A 14449-nucleotide genomic window follows, 5' to 3' on the forward strand; every position below is an offset into this window, starting at 1 on the left:
CAGAACTCGTGTGCGATCTGAGACTTGTTGGTCTATATATCTTGGTACGAAACCAAATCAAATTACATACGGCTACTGCGTTATCCTTTCAAAACAGGCTTTACAGCATCTCCTGGGTTTCATATGCAATTCCTCAAGTTGAAGAAAGTACACGGCAGGATCCGGGAGGATTTCCATATTGACGAATTCATGACATTACATCCAAATGCAGCAGTGTAGCAAAAAAATAGGAGATACCTTGTTTCCAGGTATCAATGAGCTATTACCTAAGATGGCTACGCTCTAGATAATGCCCTTGACGTTTTCAGAGTGGCTGAACTTCTAGAAGTCTCGAGTTGCGGTGTCAAGGTTGTATTTTTCCCTTACATTAATAACATAAGCCTAGAGATACGTAACCTACACGAGAATCCTTCATGCGATAAATTGTGTACCCCGTTGGATTAGATTGGATCGATATACAAATAACACACAGCAAGACCTACACCATTAGAGGTGGAGACATCCTTGATAGGATATCCGTGGTTCTCAAAATGGCGGCGGCGTCTTCTACCTAGCACTAATCCAACTAATACAAGAAAGCCGACATCTGCCATCAGTGAATCCCTGTTCTTTCTCCTCTTGTTGAACGGCTGCATTTCCGACCAGAATGAAACAGGCGTAGATAACCCGGGAAATTTACTTGATGCTTATTATATGGTATATAAGCATCCTCCTTAGGCCTGGAATAGCATCGTCTCGCCAACTACAGGCCTTAATCTCTTTCCATGTCCAGTATTAGCCCCCTCTTCTAATATTGGCCACCACCACCACCCAATTGAGTGAGTAAGCGACACAATTGTTACTGTTATTGGTTCATTAATTACACGCACTATCGAGTTTTAATAAGATGAGGTCAAGTTGACAAGCGCATCATTCTATGTTTGTCTACTAGACCTTACGTTAGATGACTCAACTTAGGACTATGCATTTCAGCTTAAGTTGATGACGAGTCGGCAGATCATGTCCTGGGGAAATTGCAGGGCATTCCCCCCGTCCCCTAGACTGCGAACATCATAACACCTACATACCTGAAGTGCTTATTGGCATTATGAATATAGTTACGAACCAAAAACTAACTGTTGGTGCGTTGGGGAGAAGAAGATGGATGGTTGTGTCTCGTTGCTGACCGAATACCTGGGTGAATGATAGGCTTTATTTGCTTGTTGGTAACAACATTAGGGCATGTGTATTCCCGCGCCCCTGCAACGTTCAACAAGACGACAACCCGTACTCCCCAAGCAAGTCTTAGCGTGTGTCTTGTGTCCAAGTTCTTAATTCTTTTCAATATGTGTACGTATGGGCGCCCTTGTATGCCCGTAGCTGAAAAAGACATTTTGGAATACCGATGGATGCAGCCGAACCGTCACACACGCGAAGCCAGCCACTCGATCTTAAACGTTGGACGAGATGCGGGATGGGCGGGATGTGATGGTCGCTGATGCGAGTATGCGAAAGCCTGCGAGTCATGAGATTTTTTTCTTCTCGGACCCTGCGCTGCCTTCTATCTATATCCGGGGTTTCATTAACGATGCAAACAACCTACTACCACCTACGCGCCTGTCGGTATGTAGAACGTCGCATTGCACATAACCAGCCAAGCTGGTTAGATCCAGTGACTTAGCTGTCTCTGTGTCGTCTGGCCACGCAAAAATGACTTTATAATTAGGTAGTCGAAGCTTAGCAAATCCAAGAGTTCGGATGCCAAGTTGTTGAGATATCCCCATTTACGGATATCCGAATATACGCACACACCTAGATGGGAAGTGTTTTCTACCCTTTTTGGAGTCCCTAATATAAATTTTCCTTTGCCTAGCATCCACGCGATACTTGCATGACTTGCCCTACGAACATTTCGCAGAGGGAAAAAAAAACCTGAGCTAGGATCCATCCTCCTATTAACCTCACCACCTACCGCAAGTCCCACCATCCCAACCCGAGCCGACGGATCGATGACCCCAACCTGCGCGGCCCCATCCCGTTTCCCCCCTATCGATCCCGGAGCGAAAATGATAAAAAGAAAATTTTCTTCTTACCTACCCCAAGGGCGTAGGTAGGAATAAGATACATATAGTAAGCACCAGTGGCGTTACTTTTTGGACCCTTGATTTGAGCCTTTCGGAAATTATCAGGCAGAATAGACAGACAGGGAGACAACACACGCGCATAAGGAGGAGTGGAATGGAAACGCAAACCATGTCGCCATGTGGTAGCGGCGGCCACACCCACCAAGATCAACGGACGGCGCAGTCCCGTTTCTAGTTCTAGGGTTGAGAACGGTAGATCGGGTATCGGGTGAAATCTCCGCTAAAAACAGAAAAAACCATGAACTGGCTCTCTAGGTAAGGTTGTTGGAGAAATGAATCACCAAAAAAAAAAAAAATCATGTACCCTGCGACGCTATGTATCTACCGCACGCAACGCATGTAGGTGGGATGTGTAAGGATTTTGGAGTGAAACCAAATTTGGAAGTCTAGAACCCCGATTCGTATACAGGAACGGACTCACATCGCAAGCTTATCTACCTACTTTGCGATCAACTTACCCACTATAGATATCTAGGTTGATATCTCGCATGTCTTGATATCCTTCCTTTTAAAGGATTACCTCAGACTTACCCATCCGTCCTATTTGAGATGCGTACGCGGCATACCGAATATTAGCCCTACTTTTTGTCGCGCGCCGTCGCAATTGGTATGCTTTCTTTAGGCCAGACTTAACCCACGCGGGCCAGCCTGCGACTTCAACGGCCGCGAAACTCGAAACCGACCTACTTTAGTAGGTAGGTAGCATGTATCCTGATTGTACCCTAGCTTCATTAAAGGTGGCATTCTCCTTTGCGAATATTAACCCTCTCCAAACCATTAAAAATATCTAGCTAGAGGTAACAATTGGAATCGTACGACGACCACCGCACGTCCATTAATGATCTTCCGGCACGTACGCATCAAGAAATGAAGAGGGTAGGGGGTAAAAATATGGGGTTTAATGCCACACCCCCGTGTGGTATCAATATAAGAACGCAAAATCGATGTTAGTAACGCTTTGTGACTCAACCTAACTGCATGTATGTAGCTAGAGAATCCGAAGCAAGGATTGTGCCTGGCTAGAGGCTTCACAACGCAAACTGTCTAGGTCGCGTGCCTCAAGCCATGCGATTTTTGGGAATTATATCTCCAATCAATCAACAGCTATCGGAACGGGAGGCGAATGTTTTCTATTGCTCTCTAGGGATAGCAACCGTTCTCGTCCTACGGCGCCGGTGGTGAGCCGCTTTTGCATTCTGGCACCGGTACCGAATGACGGAAGCCGGCGTAGCCTTGGCCGGCAATGGTGCCCCGTTTCGGTAGCGATGTCATCATCATCATACCCATCCAAGACGCCGGTCGGAACAACATTGATATAACATCCAGTACTTTGGATACCGAACTGCACACTGCATATTAGGGGTTTGTGGTGAATGCGTTGGCATTCGGCTGGCTACGTACACCCTCTCTATTTTAGATGAAATAGCCGCCGTTGGAGGTTTATTGGGATAGTATGAGATTGGATACCTAGGTGCATTTGAAAGTGCTACGGGTAACCGACCTTAATGGTTCTCGATACATCAGTGGCTCCGAGTTTGAAGTAGCGACACACGTCGTGATTTCCAATTTGAAGAGCGTATTCTCGCCGTAATTACCCCGTGGTTACTTCCACGCGAGGGGTTTGTGGAAAGACGTACCTGATAGTCATGGCAATTGCTACCAGCACGGTCCCTTATTTCTATGCAGCCGAAAGGAAGGTTCTACCGCCCCTAAGGTAGAGCCACCTCGGGAAGGAGCCGGACAACGAATCGGCAGCCAAAACATGGTAAAGTCGAAACTCACTCTGCCAAAACTACGAAACACAGCTTAAAGCTACGACATTTTTCCGTCATAATGACACGAGAAGATTAAGACGAGAATTGTGAGGTAGATTTAAGGAGGACCATGTAGTGTTCACCTGCTGTACTCCTAAGCACCATCCGGGGAGAGCTATTGGGAAAATAATCTCAAATCCATTGTGCCTTGGGGTATACCTATCTAATGAGGTTGTACTGCTCCAAGTGCGTCCTCGAACCGACCAGCGGCAGCAGGAAATAAACTATTCATCATCAACCCCTATTGCGCCGCGACATGAAGGGGAAAAAAATCAAAATCAAATGTTGCCCCTATGGTAGCCAGCCAGCTGTCTCCCCGGTCCTGAGCAAGGACTCCCTTCCGTAAGCGCCTAGTAGCATCTCTTCCAAACTCCTAACTTCGCCCCTCCTCGTGGGTATGAAACGCGATGTGGGTATCGTGTGAAAATGCGTCAGTATGAATGCTGTGTATGGTATCGGGAGACCCGTAGGCCTCAATGCGTAACTCGATGGTAAATAATGAAAAGTGTCGTCTCTCGTCTCTCGGTTCAATGGCTTCTCGTAATGCGAGCGTGGACTCATCGCGGAAAAGTCGTAAAACAATGCTATCTTTTATCTTCTCTGATCAGGTTCGAAGCTTTTTGCGGCTACGATTCCTCATGTCGTTATCAGAGGAATCATCAGAGTCGCCAGGTCTATACTCTGCGTCGTCATTTCTCTTTCTCTTGGATTGAGCACTTCTAGGAGTACCGCCACGAGGACGACCGCGACGGGGGCGGCCACGACCATGACCACGACCACGCTTCGGAGAGTCTTGGTATCCGATAGCCTTCGAAGCATTGGGGAATTGGGAAGGTGTTGGTGAGGAGAGGTCCGTATCAGCAGTACCGTCAGAGCTGCGTTTCTCGCGAGAATCCGTATTAGAGGTATTAGGAGTACTGCTGCTAATATCATCGGAGGTAAGAGGCGTGGGGACGTATTTCTCCTTGTTGAGAACCTTAATACGAATAGGAGTGGTTGTGATAATGTCATTGGCGGACTTGCATAGGCGTGTGGTGGTGTTACTGTTCCTTACAGCAGCTCGATTGAGCGCAAAGGTCATCTTGGTGAATTTTTCATGCATGAGCATGACGTGGTTCAGGGCAGCCTGGTCTGGGATGCCGCGGTCACCGATTCTTGGGTTAAGGGCGTCGACCTCTTTGCCGTAATCAGCGTCGTCGTAATCGCTGTCGTATTCTCCAGCTAAGGCCGTCGCATGTTCCCAGGGTCCGTCGTTTTCGCGGTCACCAGCTTGCGGCCAAGCCTCGGCGGAACGATGAATGAAACGCAGGCCAGCCTCAAAGGCAGCGTAACGGCCTTCATTGGTATCCATTGAGATGCTACGTGTCTCGATGTCATTCGAATCTTGCTTGCTGTTGACTTGGACCGAGTCGTTTAGGGAGGGTTGACGTTTGCTATTGCCCATTTTGATGGCTTTACGTCCTGTAGTATTGATTGCAGTAGGTTCTTGATTGATGTGGGTGAATAATGGGTTGATATTCTTGATGGTGATGGGTGCGAGAGGTTGGTCAACACCTTTGGTTAGGAGTCGGAATTGGCGTCGTTGTAAGATTGTGCGATTGGGTTTAGTGGAGGAGGAGGATTGGCGAGAGGAAGGAGGGTTGGGCCCGGAGGAAGCTTTAGAAACGATGGCCAATTGCTTTGGGAGGGCGCAGAGTCCCGGGGTAACTACCTCAGGAGTTGTCTCCCTTCCTGGACAAGGCGGGTACCACTGCGCAACCCCCACAACATCTATATAATATTTGGATGCGTCCAAGTTAGCCGGCCATCGGAAGGTGATTGGCGAAACCGGGGTTCTATCTGCGTAGACTTCGACTGGGAAGTCGGCTTCCCATGGGCTCGCAGAGACAGTGTCGCCATCAATGCTCATCGTCGCAGAGGAACCATCAGATGGCGAGGGCGGTGGAGGTGCATAGACATCCTCATACCAAGGCAGTGATTCAGAAGACATCTGTAGATAGGATCAGCTTATTGCTAGGGACTGGCAAACGACCGTAACATAAGCCTCGGAGGTCTCCCAGTGACACTACTGCTACGTGTATCATGTCCTTCCAACAAAAATTGTCTCTCTCATATAGATATGGGATAAGTGAGTTTGATGGGGGAAAAACTAGAAACATCTGACTGAATGAAAATCAGTTATCGTCACTAACCTTCTAGTTTTCTTGAAGTCGTTCCAGTAATAGATTGTTGTGTTTAGTGAACAGACGAGTTACTTTGGGCTGACTTAACGTCTGACAATAAAGATGGTCAGAGGAAAGGGAAAGTAAAGATAGTTTTAAGGATCAGAGAAAAATTAAAAAATCTGTGTGTGGGTTGAAAGTTGTGTCTCTTTTATCTAAAGCAATCCTCGTCAGTTGAGCAGTGCACTATGAGTCGAATGACCGTACCTAATTTTATATGGGTGGTCCTTGCTGTTGGCCGAACACTGGGATAAGCACCTCTTTGAATAAAAACTTAATTTTTATCGTACCGGGGGTTTCTTTAACAAAGGTGTGCTCTACCCTGACCGGAGGCTGGAATCTTGATTTCGATCGTGGAATATGGGACGAGGAAGCTTTTATTGCAGGTAGTACTAACAGCTGCGGCCATTCGAACGATGAACAATGCACAGCTGCCATAAAGTATTGTGTCTAATTGAAAGGCAAAATAATAAGGTAGGATATCCCTGACTAAATCACTACAACGAGAAGTCAAGGAAACGCAAGAAACATTTCAACAATGCCATGGATAGCACAAAACGATAGTGCTACAAGGGTGGTGAGTACCTAGGTACAATAAAGTCAGTGTCTTTTATCAGGGAGAAAAATATATTAATGTGGTTATTGCATTCTTTTGGATTTTTTCCTCATCGTTCATACCTTTCTCTCATGACTACCATCATTGTTGACTTAATGCCATGCCTACCTCCAGTAGAGATAACTGTGATCGAGAAAACTACTATAGGAAGTAAAGTTTTCAACTTTGATTGACATGGTGACTTGCTTCTTCCCCATGAGCTATTTGAGGGTATCATTACAATGGTATTTTACCAATTATTCATTTGGTCTGCATTCTATCTACTATGATGTATGAACATGTACCTGAGTACATCTGAAATTAATATGGCCAACAAACTATATAATACGTTGTGCTCCTAGATGTGCTATGGACCAAATATATCCAAGAAAGCAAATTAGAAATGTAAGAGCATATGGTGATTCGGGAAATCCGAGTAACCTAGCAATGTCCAATATTCATACGGTGACTCAGGTTGCCACCTAGGTGAGTATTTAATCAGTCGAAATACTACAGGTCAGATTCCTCAGCTCACGGGTTCACTAGCTACTTGATTTTTTGGTTGAAAGCGTTCCAATTTCGCTTTGTTCCTAAACAACAATAGATTGTCTTTCGACAAAGAAGATCGTGTGGCAAATTCTAATGCCCTGGAGGACAACACATGGTATTTCTCTTTGCTGGTGACTAACTTAAGAGTTCACAAGCTTCTTAGGACGTATCTATAGTTCAACGTAGCTTTATGTAGACTAATGTGTTCTTGAATGTTGAATGCTATGTGAATCTCTTTGAGTCTTAGGTATTCTACCACGGTCAACTCTGACTCGCTGTATTCACGACGTTTTAGTGGAAGAGTCCTTTACGTCAGCAATAAGTTTTAACAGACGTGTTTCTGTCTCTGCGGTAACTCCCTTAGGGTAGTACTGTGACGGAGGGATTTGACGTGGTAGAAGAGGGTCTTCGTAGTCTCCTACAACAGGTGATGCGTCAGCAATTAGTAATCAACCCTGGGACTGTGATTCTGAATTGATACGACATGTGAATGAAAGGAATGATATCTAATAAACTCACTGATATTAAACATCTGATCGGAAAGCTTAGCTCGTGCTAGTTCAAATTCCTCTCTAGATCTCTTGTCGTTCCAGTGGATAGTTTTGCCTTCAATGGAATCAGGGGTGAAGGCGTTTCCACTAAAGGATTGGGATTGGGTAGGCGTGTGGACTTGGGCCGACGCGCGGGCCGCGAGGGGACGGGATGAATTATTCTGCATAGCTCAAAGTAATTTCTAGGGTTGAAACCTTTGTAAAAAAAAGTAGTGAAATCGTAACTGTTCTTATGGATCTGAATAAGCCATATGTAAGTAAATTTCTAGGATATCTTGATGGTTGAACCTACGAGTTACACCAAAGACTTCAAGGTTATAGATGAAGACTAGCAGTGTATCGAAAGAATATTAGTGAGTTGAAACGGTCACAAAGGTGACTGGTATAAGCCCCTAAGTTTATATAGAGGGATGACCGCTTCCTAGTCAAATAAGTTTACTCTGGTTTCTGAAATGAGGCGTAAGGGATTATTCTGTATTTTCTGTGTCGAATGTATGTATGTCTAATGAACAATGAAGTTGGAGCGTAATGGCGGTAATCGCCGGCTCTAACCAGGTACCTAACTTCAAGGGACTTCAAGACTCACGGTGATTGGCTCCCCGCTTTACTTTAGCTATGGATGATACCTGTAACCCCCCGTAGGTCAGCTAAACAGCCCCAAAATTAGGTAATCGACCCTCCCTAAACCTTAAAAAATGCCCGCCGACCCGCGTCGCACACACACGCAGGACGGCCGTGGAGTAACTCCATTCGCGAAAATCTCCCCTCCTAATTCTAACACTCATTTTTTTAATATGACCTAATATGACCACATTCCTGTCGCCGTGACTTTTCTAAACGCCGGAAAAGATACAATCGTTCTTAGTTGGATACACATATCCATCCTCTAATCACATACAGTCAATAGTCGTTAATACCCTCCCAACTTCGATCTATTCCCACAATGGCGAGAAAAGCAACAACCAAAGTCCCCGACGCATGGGAAGACGACGACTGGGAAGTCCAAGCCGACAAAGCCGCCGCCGCCGACGAAGAACCAACCTCCACCTCCCCACCAAACCCTCAAGCCCAGCTCAGTCGCGCCGAGCGCCTAGCCCAACACGCCGAATCCAATCGCAAGCTCTGGGAATCCGCGTACGTCCCCATCTCCCCCTCTCCCTTCCCCCACCAACCGAACTAACCCTCCGCTCACAGCGAAGCGCCTCCAGAAACATTCCACTACTTAGCCTCACGCGCCGACCCGCCTCTAACCAGTACCTTCAAACCCGCGGTCAAAGTCCTAAGCCGCAAGCCCACCTCCAACCCCAACGACCTAGACGACGACGACTTAGCCTCTAAAACCCCGCAACTAACCCCTTCCGAGATCCTCGCCAAACAACAGCGCGAGCGCGAAGAGAAACAAAGACGATACGACGAAGCGCGCGCCAAGATCTTCGGCGCAGGTAGTTCGAACCCATCTTCCGGAACTTCGACACCGGGCGCTGTAACACCGCCACGGTCTACGGACGGAGGGCGGGGCGGTCCGCGGGGCAGAGGGAGGGGAAGAGGAGGTGGTGGACATCGGTATAATGAGAGTCGCGATAGGGAGGGTAGTCAGCGACCGAGTAGCCAGTCTGGCGGTGGTAATGGGAGGGAATTGTACGACCCGAATTACTCACCGAAGCCTGGTTTCCAGTTTGAGAGAAGAGGTGGAAATAACGTTGGTCCTAACTACAACAACGATGGTGGCGCTCCATTATCACGACGTTCGACACCACGCGAAGAGGATCAAATCATCCGCACGCCGCGAGGCCCTGATGGCAGTGGAAGAGGAGGTTTTGGATTCGCGAAGCGAGGTGCCAAGGGCAGCTGAAAGAATTTTACTTTATTTTTGGTTCTATATGCAAGACTATCGCTACCGACTACCAGCCGCCGCCGATCTTGCCGGCTAATTGGACAACTCTCTCCGTGTTACCGGCCGTTTTGTCCTTGCCCACATCGCTCACCACCTCGCGATAGCTCGTGTACGCCAGTCTATCGACGTCTATACCGGTTATGCCCGCCCAATGCGCCAGGGTATCTCTAATATATGATGGGGAAATGCCACCAACAACGTCACCACTTTCATGCGCCCAACCTTCATTTACTATAGTGGAGTTATCGCCATCGACCTCTGAGTCGATACCGGAGTCCTCAGCCGAGAAGTACGCTTCGTCAACTTGCGCCAGCCATTGCTTCTGTTCTTGCGGCCCAGGCTTCGACTGGAAACCTCTGCGTTCGACAACTATTGGGTCGTCGGCCTTGATCTGGCCACCTCCATTAGTGCAGCCTCCAGGACATGCCATGATCTCGACATATGCGTACTCCAACCCAGTCGGTTTTCCTGCTGGCTTTCGAGTTGCGCCCACTGGTCTAGCGCCCGGCATCCGCGACGGCCTTGCTGGCTTCAACCTCCGAACTAAGTTCTGAATATTGCGAAAGCCGTAATACCTCGCGGCTTTAAAAACGGGCTCCCCTGCCGCCGAAATGACCGTGTATTCCGCGACATCAGCATTTCGGCCACGCGCCGCTTCAATCCTCGAACCAGGATGCCGCACAGATATGTACTTTAATGTGTAATATAGATTCCCTCCTGACGTCCCTGCTAGGGGATCCGATTGGGCAATTCGTGAGCGAGGAGGGAAGAGGAACCGTTGTAGTGTAGGATCGGGGAAAGGGGTCCGTAGTGAAGTAGGAATAGGTGATCTGGATAATCCAAAGAAGTCAATATTCCTCGACTCCGTCAACATTAATATCTCCTTGCTTGTGATCACACAATCTACGTCCCTAGCTCCTCTGCCGGGTTGTCCACTTCCATTCCACACCGAATCCGTTAATTCCTCTCGACTTGCTTCTAATTTCTTGTCAAAGCACGGCATAACAGCTAAGTGCCATATCCGATTCGGTGGTATACCTAAAGTCCGACTAAGCGTAGTTTTAAGCAGCGTCCCCATAAGCGCCTGCGGTGACTTAACTTTCGAAATATGCGGTAGCACATGCGGATGTGTTTTCTCAGCGTAACAAACCCAACCCGGACAACTCGATGTTAAAATCGGCTTCGCCACATTCCCGCCATCATCGAGTGCTTCTTCTGCACCTAGCACTAAACAAGCCTCTCGCGCAGAATTCGTATCAACGACCCATGTAAACCCATTATTCCACTTCCCACCCGCGCGTAGCCCCTCAGCTCCCATAAGGAGCTGCGATATCATACGTCCGGCTTCGCGCTCGCTAACCCCGTGCCCAGTGGCAGCTGCTAGACTAGCGCGTGTCTGTGGGGATACGCTCGCGACGAAGAGTTTGCTATCTGGGTTCTCGAGACCTTGCACTTCGAATGTGGAGTCGTGTCTTTGCGCGACGCGGAGCGCTGGGGCGCTGTCGAGGACGCTGAGGAGTTCGGCATGGCTTTGGAGACTAACGAGTACGGCTTCGGCGGATGTCACGCAGCCGGAACACGCGAGACAATCTGTTAGGGATATTTGCGCGGGACCGGCGTTAGCGGCGGGTTGTTGGCCGTCGAGGATTACTTCGTGCTCGAGGTCGTTGGTTGGTGGGGGAGGGGCAGGGAGGGTTTCGACTGGTTTGATGCAGGCTACGCCTGGGGATATGAAGTCGTTTAGGTCGTCGGCGGAGAGGATTGCCGACATTGTGATGGGTCGGTGGTTTGGAGGAGAGGGAGGGAAGTGAGGGAGAGTCGGAGTGTGGGCGGCTCGTCCCTTAATCGAGAGGTTTTATCGAGAGGTCGTGTTTTGGCTTGGGAGTATCAGATTCGTATAGATTCCAGACGTAATAACTATAAGTAGCGTGAAGACGAAGGGACGATATGACGACAGATTAGATTGTCTTTACGTGAAGGTAAAATGAAACAATATATGCTTGTATATGCCAGAATGGTTCGTTTCAGGGAAATAAATAACCTTAAAACCGTCTGAAATATGAAGAAATTCTTAAAGTTTTGGGGGGTATCACGGTGGATAAGTTGCTTTGAAATGCGCTTTCTTCAATTTTTTGTCATGCGAAATCGGCTCCCTGGCATTGGACCGGTCGGGTGGCGGCTACCCCCACTGAGGACGACTCTCCGCGGGGTTACTTGTACTTAGCTAATACAGTACAAATTCACAAGCTAAACGTTCTCGGCATACTGTGTTCTCACCTCGCGACCCGTTTCGTGAAAAAAGTGACGTTATTTAATTGATCTAAGCCTCAACTATTTATTATGTAATTTGTATGTGGTAAGATATCTCGGTATATGTGGTCCATTATGAGGCTCTTAAGAGAAGGATTCCATATGCCAAGTAGATGGAAGGCTACGCGCTATTAGATTATTTTGGCTTTTGAAGCTGGCACTTTCTTACTTGACTTGTGCCTTTACTAAACACAGCATAAATGACTAGAGAATCCACTACATATTCCATGTCAAGTACCTGCCTGATATGCTGTGTGAGTATCTATATGCCGGTAATGAGTAAGGTGTTAGTGTGTGATTACACGATATACCTGCTTTCTCGTATACACATACTTCATGAACTGATCGATGATGTCGAAAATCAAGTAGGGTCACTTGGGTAAGTGATATTGAGATAGCATCATGCGGGCCACAGTGGTTTGTTGCAACGAGGTTGGCGTATAAAATAGGTAACGATCCATGAATATAATAGACATCACTTTACAAATTACTATCACACTCATGGATATCTTCAAAAAGCATTTGAGAGGTATTTCCCAACAGAAGAAAAAAACGTTGTATAAGCAAAGACGAGCGAGCATCCCAAGCCCCGTCCCTATGTCATGAAACCAAAACGAGTTCGTCCAGTATCGTCATATAAACTGATCGCCTCGAAAGTCCGATTTGTATACCCCTTAAGCTGGAAAACTCAATACATCTGAAAATAGACGCCAGCGATTTCCTAGGTAATATCACCCCTTCGCGGAAGCTTCATCACCGTATCGAATTTTTCCCTTTCATTTCCTACGAGGTCGAAGTGTACCGTCGAGGTGATAGCCCACAATGGGCAATATTATCCGACTCTCCCCCTAAGAAACAGACTCCTCCGAAATAGCCGATCCCTTCTCGTTGCTCTAGGCATCATTATCATATCGGCTTCGCTAAGGGAGTTCCTTAGCACATCTCGAAGCAGCATTCGCAGCAGTCGGCACAGCACTCGCAACCCTCTTCACAGACGAAGCAGCAGCACAGCGCCGCTAGACAACCCTGAAGGCAACCACCTCCGCCGGACTTTCGCTCCTGGGGAGGGGGTTGTTGCTGATATTGCATCTGAGGTTGACCCTGGGGCGGTCCGTAGTATTGGCCGGGGGGGGGACCATAGGCCTATGGTTTCATCAAGTTAGCTATTGTTACGCTCAAAGAAATTGTTATGTAGCCTAAGAGCGGTGGTGTATGCGATCATCTATAGATTAAAGGTGACATTTAACTCAAGATTGCGTGCTGACCCAGTAGTTTGGCGCAGCTCGCGGGGTACAGCGATGCCACAGGAAGATGATTTCTTGGCATCCGAGATAGGTTTTGGTGTTTCAAGAGGATTGCGACGTTTCCTTTCTGGGGATGTTGAAGCGATTTTTTTATTTTGAATTGTAACATACCGGTTGAGGCTGTTGCGGGTAACCACCATAGCCTTGAGGAGGACCCTGCTGATAGTAATCGTGGCTGGCCATCTTGGAGTGATTTGACTGGTAAAATCTGGATTGCGGATTTCTGCGACGATGAGATCGGAGTTAGCCAAGGAAATCTAACGGTGCGGGAAGGACAAATGTATCCGCCAAGAGCGCAAAGCTTACAAAGCTTGAACTAAATAGGAACATTAAATCTATCAAATGCGCTGCACGTACCTTGGGTTTTGTTTGCTCCTCAGGAGTGGACGATGAAAAAAGAACGGATTGGTTTTTGTCGCGAGAACAAGAAAATGAGGATAGAAGGTTGATGGTGACGACGAGAGAAAGAATCTAGTTAATAAGTAATAATAGAAATTGAAGGTCAAGAACGGGGTCGAAGGGTGTGGGAAAAAGAAGGAGGTGGGTCAAATATGTAATTGTACTGGCTGGAGAGATGCCCTGTAGCAAAAGTACCCTGAGGTACCGCAGACTAGTAGATAATTTTCGTACCCGCACTCCAGCGTTTTTCGCATTGAGATGGTCATGCGTTCCTTCTTTTGGGAAGAGTTTCAAGGGAGACACGCATGTACCTGAAAGAGTACAATTGTATTGTAAGGGTACTATTTCCGGTGCCTCTTTCGCTGTTTCGGATGGTGACTACCTAGCTGCAGCAAGAATGTACCTGCCTGTAGATACATACGTGCCTATCTTAGCTGGCCTTAGCTGGCCTACCTTACCTTTTCGGTGGGTAGCTACCTAGCGCAGCGGCAATACGGCACGCAATTAGGAGTGGCTCAGCTAGTGGAGGTATCCATGCGATCGTACTTTACCTACGTAATTATGTACAATCATTGGATTGTTCATTAGATTCAAATTATTCGAGGTCCACCTAAGGGACTACTTTATGTATGTATTATACGTAACATACATAGCGCAGTGCATATACTACACACCACCACATGTTCAA

General features: G+C 47.4%; 5 protein-coding genes across 5 annotated transcripts; 1 reads left to right on the forward strand and 4 right to left on the reverse strand.

Moving 5' to 3' along the window:
• Positions 1 to 4541: 4541 nt before the first annotated feature.
• F4822DRAFT_431725 (uncharacterized protein) lies at positions 4542 to 5927 on the reverse strand (the record flags this gene model as incomplete). The annotated part of the gene is made up of 1 exon (XM_051461525.1): positions 4542 to 5927. The coding sequence occupies one exon, from the start codon at positions 5925 to 5927 to the stop codon at positions 4542 to 4544; it is 1386 nt and encodes a 461-aa protein (XP_051312631.1).
• Positions 5928 to 7045: 1118 nt separating this feature from the next.
• F4822DRAFT_411432 (uncharacterized protein) lies at positions 7046 to 8397 on the reverse strand. Its single transcript, XM_051458860.1, has 3 exons — positions 8147 to 8397; positions 7823 to 8092; positions 7046 to 7721 (listed from the first exon to the last, which is right to left on the reverse strand). The coding sequence occupies exons 2-3, from the start codon at positions 8019 to 8021 to the stop codon at positions 7585 to 7587; spliced, it is 336 nt and encodes a 111-aa protein (XP_051312632.1). The 5' UTR covers positions 8022 to 8092; positions 8147 to 8397; the 3' UTR covers positions 7046 to 7584.
• On the forward strand, positions 8147 to 9731 carry F4822DRAFT_328326 (uncharacterized protein). Its single transcript, XM_051455585.1, has 2 exons — positions 8147 to 8988; positions 9049 to 9731. The coding sequence occupies exons 1-2, from the start codon at positions 8798 to 8800 to the stop codon at positions 9704 to 9706; spliced, it is 849 nt and encodes a 282-aa protein (XP_051312633.1). The 5' UTR covers positions 8147 to 8797; the 3' UTR covers positions 9707 to 9731.
• On the reverse strand, positions 9586 to 11663 carry F4822DRAFT_328317 (cytosolic Fe-S cluster assembly factor NAR1). The gene has a single exon (XM_051455584.1). The coding sequence runs from the start codon at positions 11517 to 11519 to the stop codon at positions 9756 to 9758; it is 1764 nt and encodes a 587-aa protein (XP_051312634.1). The 5' UTR covers positions 11520 to 11663; the 3' UTR covers positions 9586 to 9755.
• A 592-nt stretch (positions 11664 to 12255) lies between these two features.
• Positions 12256 to 14093, reverse strand: F4822DRAFT_411437 (uncharacterized protein). Its single transcript, XM_051458861.1, has 3 exons — positions 13720 to 14093; positions 13474 to 13585; positions 12256 to 13201 (listed from the first exon to the last, which is right to left on the reverse strand). The coding sequence occupies exons 2-3, from the start codon at positions 13543 to 13545 to the stop codon at positions 12992 to 12994; spliced, it is 282 nt and encodes a 93-aa protein (XP_051312635.1). The 5' UTR covers positions 13546 to 13585; positions 13720 to 14093; the 3' UTR covers positions 12256 to 12991.
• Between the last annotated feature and the right edge of the window lie 356 nt (positions 14094 to 14449).

Source organism: Hypoxylon trugodes (genome assembly GCF_022578975.1).
Source record: "Hypoxylon trugodes strain CBS 135444 unplaced genomic scaffold F4822scaffold_7, whole genome shotgun sequence".
NCBI lineage: Eukaryota > Fungi > Ascomycota > Sordariomycetes > Xylariales > Hypoxylaceae > Hypoxylon > Hypoxylon trugodes.